The following is a 15,544-nucleotide window of genomic DNA, read 5'->3' as shown; positions in this document are numbered from 1 at the left end:
CTATACAATATTGCTCTTTACAGCATCGGACCTTGCTTCTATCACCAGTCACATCCACAACTAGGTATTGTTTTTGCTTTGGCTCCATTGCTTCAATCTTTCTGGAGTTATTTCTCCACTGACCTCCAGTAGCATATTGGGCACCTACTGACCTGGGGAGTTCCTCTTTCAGTATCCTATCATTTTGCCTTTTCATACTATTCATGGGGTTCTCAAGGCAAGAATACTGAAGTAGTTTTCAATTCCCTTCTCCAGTGGACCACATTCTGTCAGACCTCTCCACCATGACCCTCCCGTCTTGGGTGGCCCCATGGGCATGGCTTAGTTTCATTGAGTTAGACAAGGCTGTGGTCCGTGTGATCAGATTGGCTAGTTTTCTGTGATTATGGTTTCAGTGTGTCTGTGCTCTTATGCCCTCTCGCAACACCTACTGTCTTACTTGGGTTTCTCTTACCCTGGACGTGGGGTATCTCTTCACGGCTGCTCCAGCAAAGCGCAGCCACTGCTCCTTACCTTGGACAAGGAGTATCTCCTCATGGCCGCTCCTCCTGACCTTGAACGTGGAAGAACGTGGAGTAGCTCCTGTTGGCCCTCCTGTGTCAGTAGATCTTTAATTCTGTTGATGGGCGGGGCTGTGTTCCCTCCCTGTTGTTTGGACTGAGGCCAAACTATGGTGGCAAACAGTGGTGATAATGGCAACCTCCTTCAAAAGGACTTATGCCATCACAGTTGTATTCAGTGCCCCTGGCCCCGCGGCAGGCCACTGTCAACCGACGCCTCCACCAGAGACTCCTGGACTTCAGATCACAGTTGCTCAGTCGTGTCTGACTCTTTGCGACCCCATGAATCGCAGCACCCAGGCCCCCCTGTCTGTCACCAACTCCCAGAGTTCACTCAGACTCACATCCATGGAGTCAGTGATGCCATCCAGCCATCTCATCCTCTGTTGTCCCCCTCTCCTGCCCCCAATCCCTCCCAGCATCAGAGTCTTTTCCAATGAGTCAACTCTTTGCATGAAGTGGCCAAAGTACTGGAGTTTCAGCTTTAACATCATTCCTTCCAAAGAAATCCCAGGGCTGATCTCCTTCAGAATGGACTGGTTGGATCTCCTTGCAGTCCAAGGGACTCTCAAGAGTCTTCTCCAACACCACAGTTCAAAAGCATCAATTCTTTGGCGCTCAGCCTTCTTCACAGTCCAACTCTCATATCCATACATGACCACAGGAAAAACCATAGCCTTGACTAGACGGACCTTTGTTGGCAAAGTAATGTCTCTGCTTTTCAATATGCTATCTAGGTTGGTCATAACTTTCCTTCCAAGGAGTAAGCGTCTTTTAATTTCATGGCTGCAGTCACCATCTGCAGTGATTTTGGAGCCCCCAAAAATAAAGTCTGACACTGTTTCCACTGTTCCCCATGTATTTCCCATGAAGTGTTGGGACTGGATGCCATGATCTTCATTTTCTGAATGTTGAGCTTTAAGCCAACTTTTTCACTCTCCACTTGCACCTTCATCAAGAGGCTTTTTAGTTCCTCTTCACTTTCTGCCATAAGGGTGGTGTCATCTGCATATCTGAGGTTATTGATATTTCTCCCAGCAATCTTGATTCCAGCTTGTCTTTCTTCCAGCCCAGTGTTTCTCATGATGTACTCTGCATGTAAGTTAAATAAACAGGGTGACAATATACAGCCTTGATGTACTCCTTTTCCTATTTGGAACCAGTAACTCAGTCATCTTAAATTTATGAAGACTTTTTTGTGGCCTAACATAAGATCTGTCCTGGATAATGTTTCATGTGCACTTGAGAAGACTGTCCCACAGAGATAGTGTGGGTTTGGTCCCAGACCACCACAATAAAGCAAATAACACAATAAAAGGAGTCGCCTGAATTTTTGGATTCCCAGTGCACATAAAAGTTATATGTAAACTATACTAGTCTGCTGCTACTGCTAAGTCACTTCAGTCGTGTCCGACTCTGTGCGACCCCATAGACGGCAGCCCACCAGGCTACCCCATCCCTGGGATTCTCCAGGCAAGAACACTGGAGTGGGTTGCCATTTCCTTCTCCAATGCACGAAAGGGAAAAGTGAAAGAGAAGTCGCTCAGTCATGTCCGACTCTTAGCGACCCCCTGGACTGCAGCCCACCAGGCTCCTCGATCCATGGGATTTTCCAGGCAAGAGTACTAGAGTGGGGTGCCATCTCGTTCTCTGAAGTATGCAATAATAGCATTATGTCTAAAACAATGTACATACTTTAAAAAACACTTTACTGCTAAAAAAACTAACCATCATATGAGCCTTTAGCAAGTCATAAATAACATTAGCGTTAGTAACATCAAAGATCACTCAGCACAGATCACCAAGACCAGTGTAATAATGAAAAAGTTTGAAATATTGCAAAGTTACCAAAGTGTGACACATAGATGGGAAGTGAGTAAATGCTATTGGGAAAATGGTGCCAGTTGAATTGCTCGACTTAGGGTTGCCACAGCCTTCAGTTTGTGAAGAACTCAACTTGAAACAAGATACAGTAAAGTGAGACATGCCTGTATTCTGCTGCTTTGGGTGGAACATTCTCTATATCTCTGTAAAGTTCCTCTGGTTTAATGTGTCCCATAAGGCCATTTTCTGGATGATCTGCCATTGACATAACCCTACTGTTACTGTAATACTGCCTATGTCTTCCTTCAAGTCTGTTAATATTTGCTTTATGTAGTTTGGTTCTCCTGTGTTGAGTGCGTAAATGTTTACAAATGTTACATCCTCTTTTTGGATTGTCTCCTTTGTCATTATCTAATGCCCTTCTTTGTCTTTTAGTGGGGGCTCTGTATTAAAGTCAGCTCTCTTGGTTTCCATTCGCATGGAACATCTTTTTCCATCCCTTCTTTTTCAGGCTGTGTGTGTCCTTCAGTCTGGAGTGAGCCTCTTACAGGCAGCATAGAGATGATCTTGTTTTTTTCTCCTGTCAGCCATCCTTCCATGTCTAGTTGGAGAATTTAGTCCACTTACATTTAAAGTAATTATTGATAGGTATGTACTTCATGCTGTGTTACTGTTTTTTGTGGCTTTTCTACTTTAGCTCTCTTACTTTGTAGTTTGATGACCTTTATCCTTGGGCTTCCATGCTGACTCGGACAGTACAGAATCCCCCTGCAGTGCAGGAGACACAGGTTTGATCGGGTCAGGAAGATCCCCTGGAGAAGGGAATGGCTACCCACTCCAGTTTTCTGGCCTGGAGAATTCCGTGAACAGAGCAGCCTGGTGGGCTGCAGTCCATGGGGTCACAAGGAGTTGGACACGACTGAGTGACTAACGCCGTCACTCTCACGTTCAGGTTCCTCTGTCATTGTCTCTTGTGTATCTGCTCTATAGATTTTTGCTTTGTCATTACTATGGAGTTTGCATAGAACAGCTCATATTAATAACAGCCCATTTTAAGTTGATAACTTAAATTTGTTCCCATTCTAAAGCTCTATATTTTTACCCTCCCCCACCCACTTTTTGTTTGATGTCACATTTTACATCTTTTTATTTTGTGTATCCTTTTAATTACTGTAGTCACAGATTTTTATTACTTTTTTAACCTTCATAATCGCGTCATAAGCAATTAATCCACTACCTTTAATATATTTTTATATTACGAGCATAAAACATGGAAGACTTATACTTTTATATGTTTTCTTGTTACTAATTAGCACCCTTTCTTTTCAGCTTAAAAAAGTCCCTTAACATTTCTTGTAAGGCCGCTTTAGTGGTGATGAAATCCTTCCACTTTTGCTTGTGTGGAAAACCGTCTCTCCTTTACTTCTGAACAGTAACTTTGCAAGGTAGAGTATTCTTGGTTGGAAGGGTTTTTTCTTTCAGCACTTTGAATTCATTTGATATCTTGATTGTAGTGATGGCTTTGCAGGATATGCTGATGTCAAAGTTAATCAGCTTGTGCAGTTTATGTGCTGTTAACAGCAGTTAGATCTCAAAGCTGTCTTTACAGGTTGGAGTGTAAGGAATGCAAAGTGTTATCAGTATGCAAAAACTCAGGGACTGTTGTTTTCATAAGCCATTCTGAGGTATCTACTAGAGAGAATAAGTTTTAGACAACAAAAATGGCTAGAAAGACATCCATATAAATATACAGTTAGTTGTGAAGACCGTTCAGTATTAAACTGAATGAGTCCTGGTCATGTGCTCGGCTAAGATAGATAGAGTATAACTATTTAAAAATGGTGTGCAGCACAAGCAACTGGAGATCTAGACTTCTTCATGTTGGTACCATCCACACAAAAACACCCCCTCACCAAAAAACAAAACAGTGGGAGAATGGAGTTCTTACGTTGCTGAGTCGTGTCTGACTCTTGGCGACCCCATGGACTGATACAAATACTACTAGGTATCATGTTGATGGCATTATTATTCTGAGACCATCCTGCTGTGTGTCAAATGAAATAAAATGAATAATCATCTGTCAGTGAACATCTTAGCACCAGAAGTACACTTGAATTAGTTTCTCACTGAAAGAATCCAGAGCTCTTCTGGAAATGGCCAATCCCAGGTTTTGAGGCAGGAAAGGAACAAACATCTTGTTATGCCAGATAGAAAAGAAATCAGTGACATACTTAGACATACTAAGGTTATGTCAAAGGAGCCACCTTGAACAGGCTCAAAGTGCCGAAGATGGGCAGTTTGAGTGTAAAAAGTGAGAATGATTGCAATGAACCAAAAGCCATTAAATATGCTTAAATCCATGCCTTCATCCTGATAGTTATTTAATAAAAAAGAATCAGTCATCTTTGAAGAATAACAAGAAACTGGTTCAGAAGGGATTAAGTGTTTATGCTGCCTTTCCTACCTGATCTGTACCCCTGGGGGGAAGCAAATATTAGTGAATGAAATAGCCCCTGTGTGGAGTATTCCATATAATAAATGACAAAGGATAGAATGACAGTATCGCCATTTTGGAATGCCCAGTGAGTTAAAAGAGGCATAAATTATTGACGTGGTAATAACACAGAGAGAGAGATAGTCTGAGGTCGTGTGCCTCCTGCTGAAGGAGTACACCATACTCTGTAGTCCTGGCAAAAGGAAACAAACCTGAATCTGATCAGTAAGATCATAGAGAGAATCCATAAATGAGAGATGCAAGAAACATCAAAAAAATGTTTTTACTCACACTGGTCAGAATAAACATCATCAAAAAGTCTACAAAAAAAATAAATGCTAGGGAGGATGTGGAGAAAAGGAGAGAAGCATCCTGCACTGTTGCTGGGAATACAAATTGATGCAGCCAGTATGGAAAACAGTGTGGAAACTCCTTTAAAACTAAGACTAGAGCTACCGTGTGGGGGATATATGTCCCATTCCTGGGCATGTATCCAGAAAAAGTGAGAACTTTCCTCTGAAAAGATACACGCACCTCATTGCTCATAGCAGCACTGTATTAGCCGAGACGTGGAAACAGCATCAACGTCCGTAAAGAGAGGAACGGATGAAGATGATGCGGCACGCACATACACACACACATACAGTGGGATATTACTCAGCCATACGGAGAACAAAATGATGCCATATGCGGCAACGTGGATGGACCTAGAGATTATTATAAAAATAAAGTCAGAGAAAGACAAACACCATATGATATCTCTTATATGTGGAATCTTAAAGATTGGTGTAAAACACAGCCTCACAGACATAGAAAGCAGACTTACGGGACTTCCCTGGTGGCCCGTTGGTTAAGACTGTGCTCCCAGTGCGGGGGGCGTGGGTGTGATCCCTGGTTGGGGAACTAAGATCCCGTATGCGGCACAGCGTGACCCAAAAAAGGAAAACAAACTTATGGTTACCAAAGGGAAAAAGGGCGAGGATAGATTAGGAATTTGTGATTAACACGTACCAACTGCTATATAAAAATAATAGCCAACAAGGAATTACTGTATAGCACAGGGAACTCTATTCAGTATCTTGTAATATTAATAACTTAAAATGGACAAAAATCTGAAAAAACATATATGTAACTATCCCTTTGCTACACCTGAAACTAACACAAGTCTTGCAAATCAACTACCTTTCAATAAAAAAGAGATACTGCAATTCAAATATATATTTTTAATGGCACAACTACACTGGTGCCTCGGAATGCGCGTTTGGGTGATGAATGTGCTAAAATAAATAGAAATCAGAATAATGTTTACTTACGGGGAAGAGGAGCTGTGATTCAAGTAGGACACGAATGACAGAGCTTCTTGGGCAAATGGTCATTTTATTTTTTGACCTGGGAGTGACTGCAGGAGTACTTCAGAGTGATTGATGAATCCATGTATTTACTTTGTGTGGTTTTCTGAAATCTGTGCCCTCCCTTCGTATATTTGGAATATGTTCTGTCTTTTAAATTCCTGAGAGTCCCTGCTTCCTACTTTAAATGCATGTTGCTGAGAAAGACGTGCACTGTAAGGAATCCTTGAAGCAGAGTTCTGGGTGGCTAATCCTTAGTTCATTAAAAGAGCTGTCCTGCATAATCCAGTCCTGAGAATTGGAGAGGAGATGATCACCAGCCTTGGGTCTGCAGAAGCAGTGTCCTGTCGCTGGGCCAAGGGGCAGAGTCAGCACGAGACCCTCTCCCTGCAGATCGGCTGCAATGCTGTCAGCTGGGCCCCTGCTGTCGTACCCGGAAGCCTCATAGACCAGCCATCCGGGCAGAAGCCCAACTACATCAAGAAGTTTGCGTCAGGCGGCTGTGACAACCTCATCAAACTGTGGAAGTGAGTGGAGCTGGCGACCTTTTTAAGGGGAGTCTTCTGCCCTGTCTACTGTCCACCGTGACTCAGCCTCGGTTCACCAGAAACAGCATCGCCTTTTCCCCTTCTGCCCATTGAACACTGTCTTCAGTCTGTCAGAGGACATCCTTTATCTTAAAAAAAGTCCAAATCTTGCCCTTTCCTCGGGCGCTTTGCCTCTTCCTAACTGCTGTTACTTGGCTCAACAAGTGCTGTCAGAAAGATGGAGTAGCTTCTCCACCCCTGTGGAGCCTTTGGGGCGGGGGAGGAAGGGAGGTGAGGCAATGGTGCCTGGACTCTGCCTGCTGGGTTCTCCCTCCCGTCTCCCCTGCTAGGGAGGAGGAGGACGGCCAGTGGAAGGAAGAGCAGAAGCTGGAAGCCCACAGTGACTGGGTTCGAGATGTGGCCTGGGCCCCCTCCATCGGCCTGCCTACCAGCACCATCGCCAGCTGCTCTCAGGTCAGTTCACAGCCATGCAGGCGGCCCACGTTAGTTAATCTCGGGCAGTCCCGTCGGCCCTCACAGTCCCCTGGGGAAAGTGCTTGGAGGGGCGGGAGGCTGGCCCCTGTGGACCACTGCAGGTAAGCGCTTCTGGAGCCCGCTCGCCTCCCAGTGAGGTCTTGACCAGAAGCCACAGTGGCTTTCTTCCACTGAGCCAAGAGCAAGACCAGACTCAGGCCTAGTTCCCCTCCTGACCCTTTTATGGAAAGGGATTGGAGCTACCTGGGCATTAAGAGTGTTCCCAAGCAAGGACTAGGATCAGCGGGAAATCCTAAGACCTTGGGCTCATCGCCTTGCTCACGCCTCCCAGACAGAAAAGACCCAGGACAAGCCTTTAATTATATGCAACCACCCAAGATGAGGCTTCCTTGATAGCTTAGCTGATAAAATCCACCTGCAATGCGGGAGACCTGGGTTTGATCCCTGGGTTGGGAAGATCCGCTGGAGAAGGGAAAGGCTACCCACTCCAGTATTCTGGCCTGGAGAATTCCATGGACTGTAGAGTCCATGGGGTCACAAAAAAGTTAAACACAACTGAGCGACTTTCACTTCACTCATCCAAGATGAGGGGGCTTCCCTGGTGGCTCAGATGGTAAAGAATCAGCCTGCAATACGAGAGACCCTGAGTTTGATCCCTGGGTCAGGAAGATGCCTTGGAAAATGGCATGGCAACCCACTCCAGTCTTTTTACCTGGAGAATCCCATGGACAGAGGAGCCTGGCAGGTTGCAGTCCATGGGGTCGCAGAGTCAGGACTGAAGTGACTAACACTTTGACCAAAGATGCGAGTTAAGCCAGGCCTTTTACATCACTGGAGCCTGTTCTTGTGCGTGCACGTGTTCTAAGTCGCTTCACTTGTGTCCTCTGGTGTGACCTGTGGACTGCAATGTGCCAGGCTCCTCTCTCCATGGAATTCTCCGGGCAAGAAGGCTGCAGTGGGTTTGCCGTGCCCTCCTCCGAGCCTCTTCTACTTGGTCCTAAATTTGAGAGGACCAGGTATGAGAGGTTCAAATGATGTAAAAGATGGTTTTGTTTTGGTTTGTTGTGTGTGTGTATTTTTGTGTGGTTTTTTGGTCGCTTCTCATTCTCTGAGCTTGGCTTTTTAAACACCTATACCCATTCCGTTGAGAAAGTACGGGGCTACTGGAAACCAAAACCAGGAGGTGACTTGGCACATGTGGGAAAGTCCCAGGGAACATTTGAGAAACAGCAGTGTTGACAAAGCCCATCCCTGAAACCGGTATGAGGAAAGGGACCTGGGAGACTCCTGCCCAGCCTGAGGCGTGTTCCTGGGCTGAAGGGATACAGGCAGGGGTGCCGGGCTGGAAATCGGTTGTCAAAGCTGGAAACAGCCAGGAGGTCTTTGGCTGTGGTTTGCCCTGGTTCCCTCCCCGTCCCTGAAAAGGCCCAGCACAGATGCAGATGGAGAAGACGTCACCGGGGAGGCCTGCCGCCCCCACCTCCTGACTCGAGCCTTCTTTTCCCAGGACGGTCGGGTGTTCGTCTGGACCTGTGACGATGCCTCGGGCAACACGTGGTCTCCCAAACTGCTGCACAAGTTCAACGACGTTGTGTGGCATGTCAGCTGGTCCATCACAGCCAACATCCTGGCGGTCTCTGGTGGAGACAATAAGGTCAGTTCAGTCGCTCAGTCGCGTCCAACTCCTTGTGACCCCGTGGACTGCAGCATGCCAGGCCTCCCTGTCCATCACCGACTGCCGGAGCGCACTCAAACTCATGCCCATCGAGTCGGTGATACCTTCCAACCATCTCATCCTCTGTGGTATTCAGACCCCCCACCTCTGCACCAGCACCTAGCAGCCCTCATTTTGCTCTCTGTCTCTATGAATGGAGCATTTAGGCACCTCCTAGAAGTAGAGTTATAAAGGATTTGATGTTGTGAGTGGCTTGTTTCACTTAGCGTGGTGTCTGTGTTGTTGCTGTTGTGAATTGAGGCATATAGCTGATTTGCAATGTTGTATTAATCTCTGCTGCACAGCAGAGTCATTCAGTTACACATGTTTCTTTCATGTTCCTTTCCATGGTGGTTTGTTACAAAATACTGAATGTAGTTCCCTCGGTTCTGTGGTAGGACCTTGTTGTTAATCCATTCTGTGTATAATAGCTTCCATCTGCTAATGCTAAATCCCCATCCATCGCTCCTGTAGACCCCGTCCATCTTGGCAACCAGGAGCGTATTCTCTGTCTCTGGGAGGCCGTTGCACAGATGAGGCAGTAGTCATGCACGTGCCTATTCGCCAGAGCCTGAAACGGCCCAGCAGTGGGTCTGTCTTGACTCTGAGGAACCACGTTCTGTTCTCTGTAGAGGCTGTTACCAATTGCACTGCTGTCAGCATCTTACAAGGGCTCCATTTTCTCTGAACACTCTTCCTGTATTTGTTATTTCCACACCTTGATTTAAATGTCTGATATTAGGTTGAATATCTTTTTTTTTTTTCACAGTGTGAGTAAAATGTACCTTTTGAAATTTCCTTATTAAAAGTGGGCCCTGTTTTCATGGTTATTACATTACCTACCCAAAGTCATTAATTGACAGCAGGTATCATTTAGAAGCAAACATGTCTTTGGAATATGACCCTTCCTTAAGCAGTGGATTTAAAGTTCTTGTTATAGAAAACGATAACAAGGAAGCAACCTCCCTTCCTGACCAACTGCGGTTACTGCAGCTTCCAGAAGCTCAGGAAAAGCCGTATTCCCGGGCTGTCAAGGGGACAGTATGCGCCAACACACACACTGAAGGGCTTCCTCCTCCTTTCTTCCTCCTCCTCACCCTTCAGCACCCAAAATACCAACCCCTGCCGATCCCCAGCACACAGGTGGCTGACTGACGTGGGTGGGGTTGAGTCTCTGGACAGACACTAGAGATGGGAAGCCCTCCATCAAGACCTCTTCCCGCCCCGAGGACTCACCTCTTCTCGGCACACTCAGTGCGCTTAACGCTCTGCATGTCCCACGCACATCTGGTGATGCCGTGCCTTCCAGAGGGACCAGACACTCAGGTCCAAGATGGCATTGTTGCCGGCCCCTCCCTCCCAGCTCCCTTGGCCCCCCGCCACCCCAGCCTTGGTTCCCAGCCAGCTCGGGCTCCAGGGATGGACTTTACCCCAGGCTTCAGAGGCCTCATCGCGACACAGTAGATAATACTCTCTGAGGTTTTTCTTTTCTCCTCTATTTTATCTGGACGTTTTGTTGATTTACAGTGTCGTGTCGGTTTCAGAATGCTGGGTGCTGGTCACCTATGCTTATGCACATCCCTCCTCTTGAATTCTTTACCTGGATAGCTTAGGACACAGGTTCACTGGGGTTCTCTCTGCGCTGCAGTAGAGTCTTGCTGATCATCTCTCTCAGTGATGGGAGTTTATATATGTGAATCCCAGCCCTCTCATTTATCTGCCCACCATACCCTGCACTAACATCTCCTTGTTCTTCTTTGTTCTTCACTGACACGCTCTTTCAAGTTCACCTGTAACAGTGTTTAGAGTCCACCTATTACTGAAATCGTAAAATATCTGTGTGTCTCTGTCTGGATTAGATCATTCCTGGGATCATCTCTGGGTTTATCCACATTGTTGCAACTGGCATTACTCCTTTGTTCCTACAGATGAGTCGGTACTCCAGTGTACGCCTGCACTACATTTATTTTTTACTGGTTCGTCTGTCATCAGTATTTGTCGCTTTTCTGTTTGTAAATAATGGTGCAGTGAACACTGGAGTGCAGGAAATCTTTTCGTATTTGGTGTCTACAGGCCCTGTGACAGCAGGTCTTTTTCCAAGTTGACTGTAGTAGATCTCTTTCTGAATTTTTGACCAGCCTCCATAGTGCTCTGCCGAGTAGGTCTACCAGTTCCGTTCCCCCCGACAGAGTAGGCAGGTTCCCTTCCTCCCAGGTGCTCTCTGGGGTTGCCTTTCACACTGTAAGGATTGTCCTTCTGTGGGTGTGATGGGATTCCAGGTTGGTGTTTGGGGTGACTTCTTTCTGCCAGTTGGGAATGCAGACCATGTCTTTCTGTACTAAGGTTGACAGCAGTGGAGGAAAATCTTTCTCTGCAACCCACTTCTGGAAAATGGGTCGTTACGAATTCTTTATCCATGAGATACTAGGGCAATATTTCTTGAAGGTAACTGTCTTTAACGGCTCCAAGGGCCTGGTCAGTTTGAACTGCCCTGAAACCACGGTTTTAATTAATTCTTTGGGGACGTGGCCACAAGGTGGCAGGTTTCTTTGCCTGGCTGTAGTCACTCCAGCCTCCAGAACCCTGGGGGACTACATGTTCTGGGCTGTCAGGAGACTGAAGGGTGCGGCACAGACACCCCAGGGTTCCTGTCTCCTCCCTTCCCCTTACCCCTCACTCCAAGAGGTGCCGACCCGGGAAACCTCAGCCCTGGTGCCCGACATACGTGGGGTTGGGCCCCTGGACTGAGGCTAGAGGAGGGGAGCCCTCCACGGAAGCCGTCTGTGGAGACTCGGGCTCTTTCCATACCTGTCGGGCCCAGAGGACTCAGCTCTTGGGTGAGCTGGGTGTGCTTTAGCCTCTGCGTGACCCACCCGTGTCTGATGATTGTGCGGCCTTCCAGGGAACAGGCACGCAGGTCCAGGAGTGGGCCATTGCTGGTCCCTCCCCCCAGCTCCTTCAGCCCTGGACACTCCAGCCTTGTTTCCCAGCCAGCTCAGGCTTTAGGAATGGACATTAGCCCCTGTTTCAGAAGCCTCATCGCAATACACTAGGTAATACTCTTTTAGGTTTCCCTTTTTCCCTCTTTATCTGGAAGTATCCTTGGTGTACGGTGTCGTGTCAGCTTCAGAATACTGGGTGCTCGTCACCTGTACACACGCACAACCTGTGGTTTCTCAGGGTCTTCAGCGGGATAGCTTGGGGCACCGTGTTCACTGGCGTTCTCTCGCTGCCTACGGTGGGTTCTTGTTGATTAGAGAATCTAATAGTTTATGTATGTGAATCCCAACCTTTTCAGGTACCCGCCCACTGTATTGTACTATACTTCCTTTCGTTTTCTTTCTCCCTCACTGAGCCTGTTTCTCTTTGAAGTTCACATTTCACACTATTTAGATCACACATGTTACGAAAATCACGAAATATTTGTCTGTCTGTATCTGTATTAGATGGTTCGTGGGATCCTCTGGGTCCATCCACATAGCTGCAATGAACATTTTTCCTTTGTTTCCATGGATGAGGAAGTAATTTCATTATATCTGTACCACGATTTTTACCAGTTCATCTGTCTTTGGTATTTATCATTTTCCTGTTTATAAATGATGCGGAGGAGTTGGGGGTACAGTTATCTTTTGAGTTCGGTTGTCTGCAGGCCCTGTATGCGAAGGGCTCTTTCTCACGTGACTGTGCTTCCTTCTCAGTTTTTCACCAACCTCCATCATGTTCTGCGTAGTAGGTCTACCAGGTTACACTTCCACCAACAGACTAGGAGGTTCCTTCTTTCCAGGCTCCTGCTGGGACTGAGTCTTTCAGTTTCCTGTTGATTCTTTCTACTAATTGGAGATTTAGAGTATGTGTTTAGCTACTACTGTTGAAAGCCGTGTGAGGAAAATGTATCTCTGCAACTTGCTTTGGGAAAGCGGCCTCTGTTTCAGATTATTATCCATGAGATGCCAGAGCATGTTTCTTAAAGGCGGGTGCCTTTTACAACCCAACAGGCCTGGCGAGTCTGAGAGCCCTGAAGCGGCGGTTTTAGTGCTGTTTTGGGCAATGGCCACAGGGCGGCAGCGTTTCTTCTGCCTGACTGTGGTTAATGCGGCCTCCACACCGCAGGGAACAGCGGGTTCCTGGGTTCTCACTGAGACTGGAGGGTGCAGAACCAACACCCCAGGCTTCCTGTCTCCTTCCTTACCCTTCACACGAATAGACTCAAACCCGGAAGCCGCAGTGCACAGGTGCTGCCCGTGTAGGTGGGGGAGCCCTCCACAGAAGCCAGGCCTGTGGATTCGTGGGCTTTTCAAACCTCTCCCTCTCGGGTGCACGGGGCGTGTGTATCCTCCTCATCACCCACCAAGCCTGTGACTGTGGTGCCTTCCAGAGGCGCCAGGGACTCCAGGTCCAGGAGGGCCTCGTCGCGGGTCCCTCCCTGCCGGCTTCTCCACCCCTGCATTCTCCAGCCTTGTTTCCCGGCCAGCTCAGGCTCCAGGGATGGACGTTAGCCCCGGTTCCAGAGCCCTCATCGCAGCACAGTAGACAGCAGTCTCTCAGGTTTTCCTTTTTTCCTCTTCATTTTATCGGGGAGTATTGTCGATTTACAGTGTCGTGTCAGTTTCAGAACACTGTGCTGGGCACCTGTCCATGCACACACCTGTTCCTTCTCCAGCTCTTTACCTGGTTAGCTGAGGGGCAGTGTTCAGTAGAGATCTGCTGAGCTACGATAGGGTCTTTTTGATGATCTGTTTTATTAATAGAAGTTTGTCTGAATCCCAACCTCCTGATTTACCCGCCTAGGATACTCTTGAGATTGTTTTTTTTACATTAGGTTACTATTGCCCTTTTTATTAATTGCGAGGGATTCTTCCTTAATTTCCTGTTTCTTTTGTCCTTTAACTATGTATTAGACCATGTATTTCTGTGCTATATCTGGTAACATTTGGGTTCAATTCTAGCACTCATTACTTCAGATTCTGTACCTGGGAGCCTCTCAACATAGTACTTTCTATTTACACCTTTTTTCTGTTGAAGCACTTCCTTGTGGCACAGTTTTAGAGCATGTGGATAGCACTGCCTACCTGCTCCTTCCCCCAGCTCACCCTGCAACGTCCCTGTCCTGGCATTGCAGCAGGACAGGGTCCAAAGGATGCTTGGCTCTCGCTCTGGTGAGCTTCCGAGCAAGAGTGTGCACTTCTGGGTACGTGAGGCTACTCGCTTTTTTCTACACAGTGCCAGTGTAGTTTGGGTGGTCGGAAGTGGTCCCTGGCCTGGGAAGCAGCTCCAAGGTTTCTTACCTACTAAGTCATGTCCAGCTCTTTGCGAACCCATGGACTATATCCTGCCACGCTCCTCTGACCATGGCATTTTCCAGGCAAGAATACTGGAGTGGGTTGCCATTTCCTTCTCCAGGGGATTTTCCTCACCCAGGGATCGAAGTTGCATCTCCTGCATTGCAGGCAGATTCTTTACTCACTGAGCCATCAGGCAAGTAGTGCTGTAGGTTACTAATGACTTACTTGTGACCTCATCTCGAGCCTTCAGTGTGTCCACGTTCCCTGTAGGAACAGACTCCTGCCCCAAGATCCGGCGCTGGCTGTGGTGGGCCTTACCCTGCACAGCTAGTGTCTCAGCAGCAGAGCCTCATCTCTGTGGAGCCAAACCAGAGTAGCCGATCTGCAAAGTAATAACTTCTTTGCAAGCAGAGGGCTCTCTTCTCACTCCAATGCAGAGCCTCAGGAGAAGCCTCTCTGCGTGGTGCTCTGCCAGCCCTGGAAAGGGGCCCTGGGCTAAACGTTGGCCACACCTCTTACCGTGTCATGGAGTCAGGCTGTCTTGGCTGGAGGGGCACTTCAGCCTCAGTGCTGTGGTGTAGGATTTGTTCAGGCACATCATGTCCATGAAAAGTTCTCAGTTCTTCATCTGAGGGAGATGAATCCAGGAGCAGCTGGAGTCATCCTCTTCTTGACATCACTCTCCCCACCCCTGTCTTCCTGTGTGTGTGTTTATTCCTTTACTTACCTTGGTTCCTCCACTGAAACCACCAGGACGTAAGTGCTCGGTTTAGCCCTTGATGGGGAGCGGTGCTCTCTGAGGAGGTGGGTGTGCGCCCCTCCTGGAGACGCGGGCGAGGAGGGCGGGGTGCCGCCTCCAGTGGGTGCCGCCCTCTGCTTGCAGGTGACCCTGTGGAAGGAGTCGGTCGATGGGCAGTGGGTGTGCATCAGCGACGTCAACAAGGGCCAGGGACCCGTGTCCACGTCTGTCACGGAGGGCCAGCAGAACGACCAGTGAGCACACGGGCCCGCTTCTCCACCCACACAGACCCTGGGCCAGCAGCCCGGACGGCGAGGAAGAGGCCCCGCGCCCCCTTGGGGCCCCAGACACAACAGGGTCATCGTGTGCCTCGACGTGAGCTGATATGGTTTGTGACTTACCGTCCAGCTGAACACACACTTGTTCTGAGGGAAAAACTACGAAAAGATCCGAAGGTGGTGGTTTTAAGATATTTTGGTCATTTTTACGTACCTTTATGTTCAGGCGTCATTTGTGGGGCTTGTTTCCAGAGTAATTAAATAAACACGTATTGCTTATAA

The 15,544-nt window shown here is 47.7% G+C and overlaps 1 protein-coding gene across 1 annotated transcript in view; it reads left to right on the top strand.

Moving 5' to 3' along the window:
* Positions 1-15,544, top strand: part of SEC13 (SEC13 homolog, nuclear pore and COPII coat complex component) — a 35,180-nt gene extending 19,636 nt beyond the window's left edge. Inside the window, 4 exon segments of the mRNA NM_001075565.2 lie at positions 6,621-6,754; positions 7,105-7,228; positions 8,757-8,903; positions 15,129-15,544. Coding sequence (NP_001069033.1) covers positions 6,621-6,754; positions 7,105-7,228; positions 8,757-8,903; positions 15,129-15,242 — 519 coding nt within the window. The 3' untranslated portion in view covers positions 15,243-15,544.

The sequence above is a fragment of the Bos taurus genome, chromosome 22, assembly GCF_002263795.3.
Source record: "Bos taurus isolate L1 Dominette 01449 registration number 42190680 breed Hereford chromosome 22, ARS-UCD2.0, whole genome shotgun sequence".
NCBI lineage: Eukaryota > Metazoa > Chordata > Mammalia > Artiodactyla > Bovidae > Bos > Bos taurus.
This window is presented reverse-complemented; position numbering and strand designations above follow the sequence as displayed.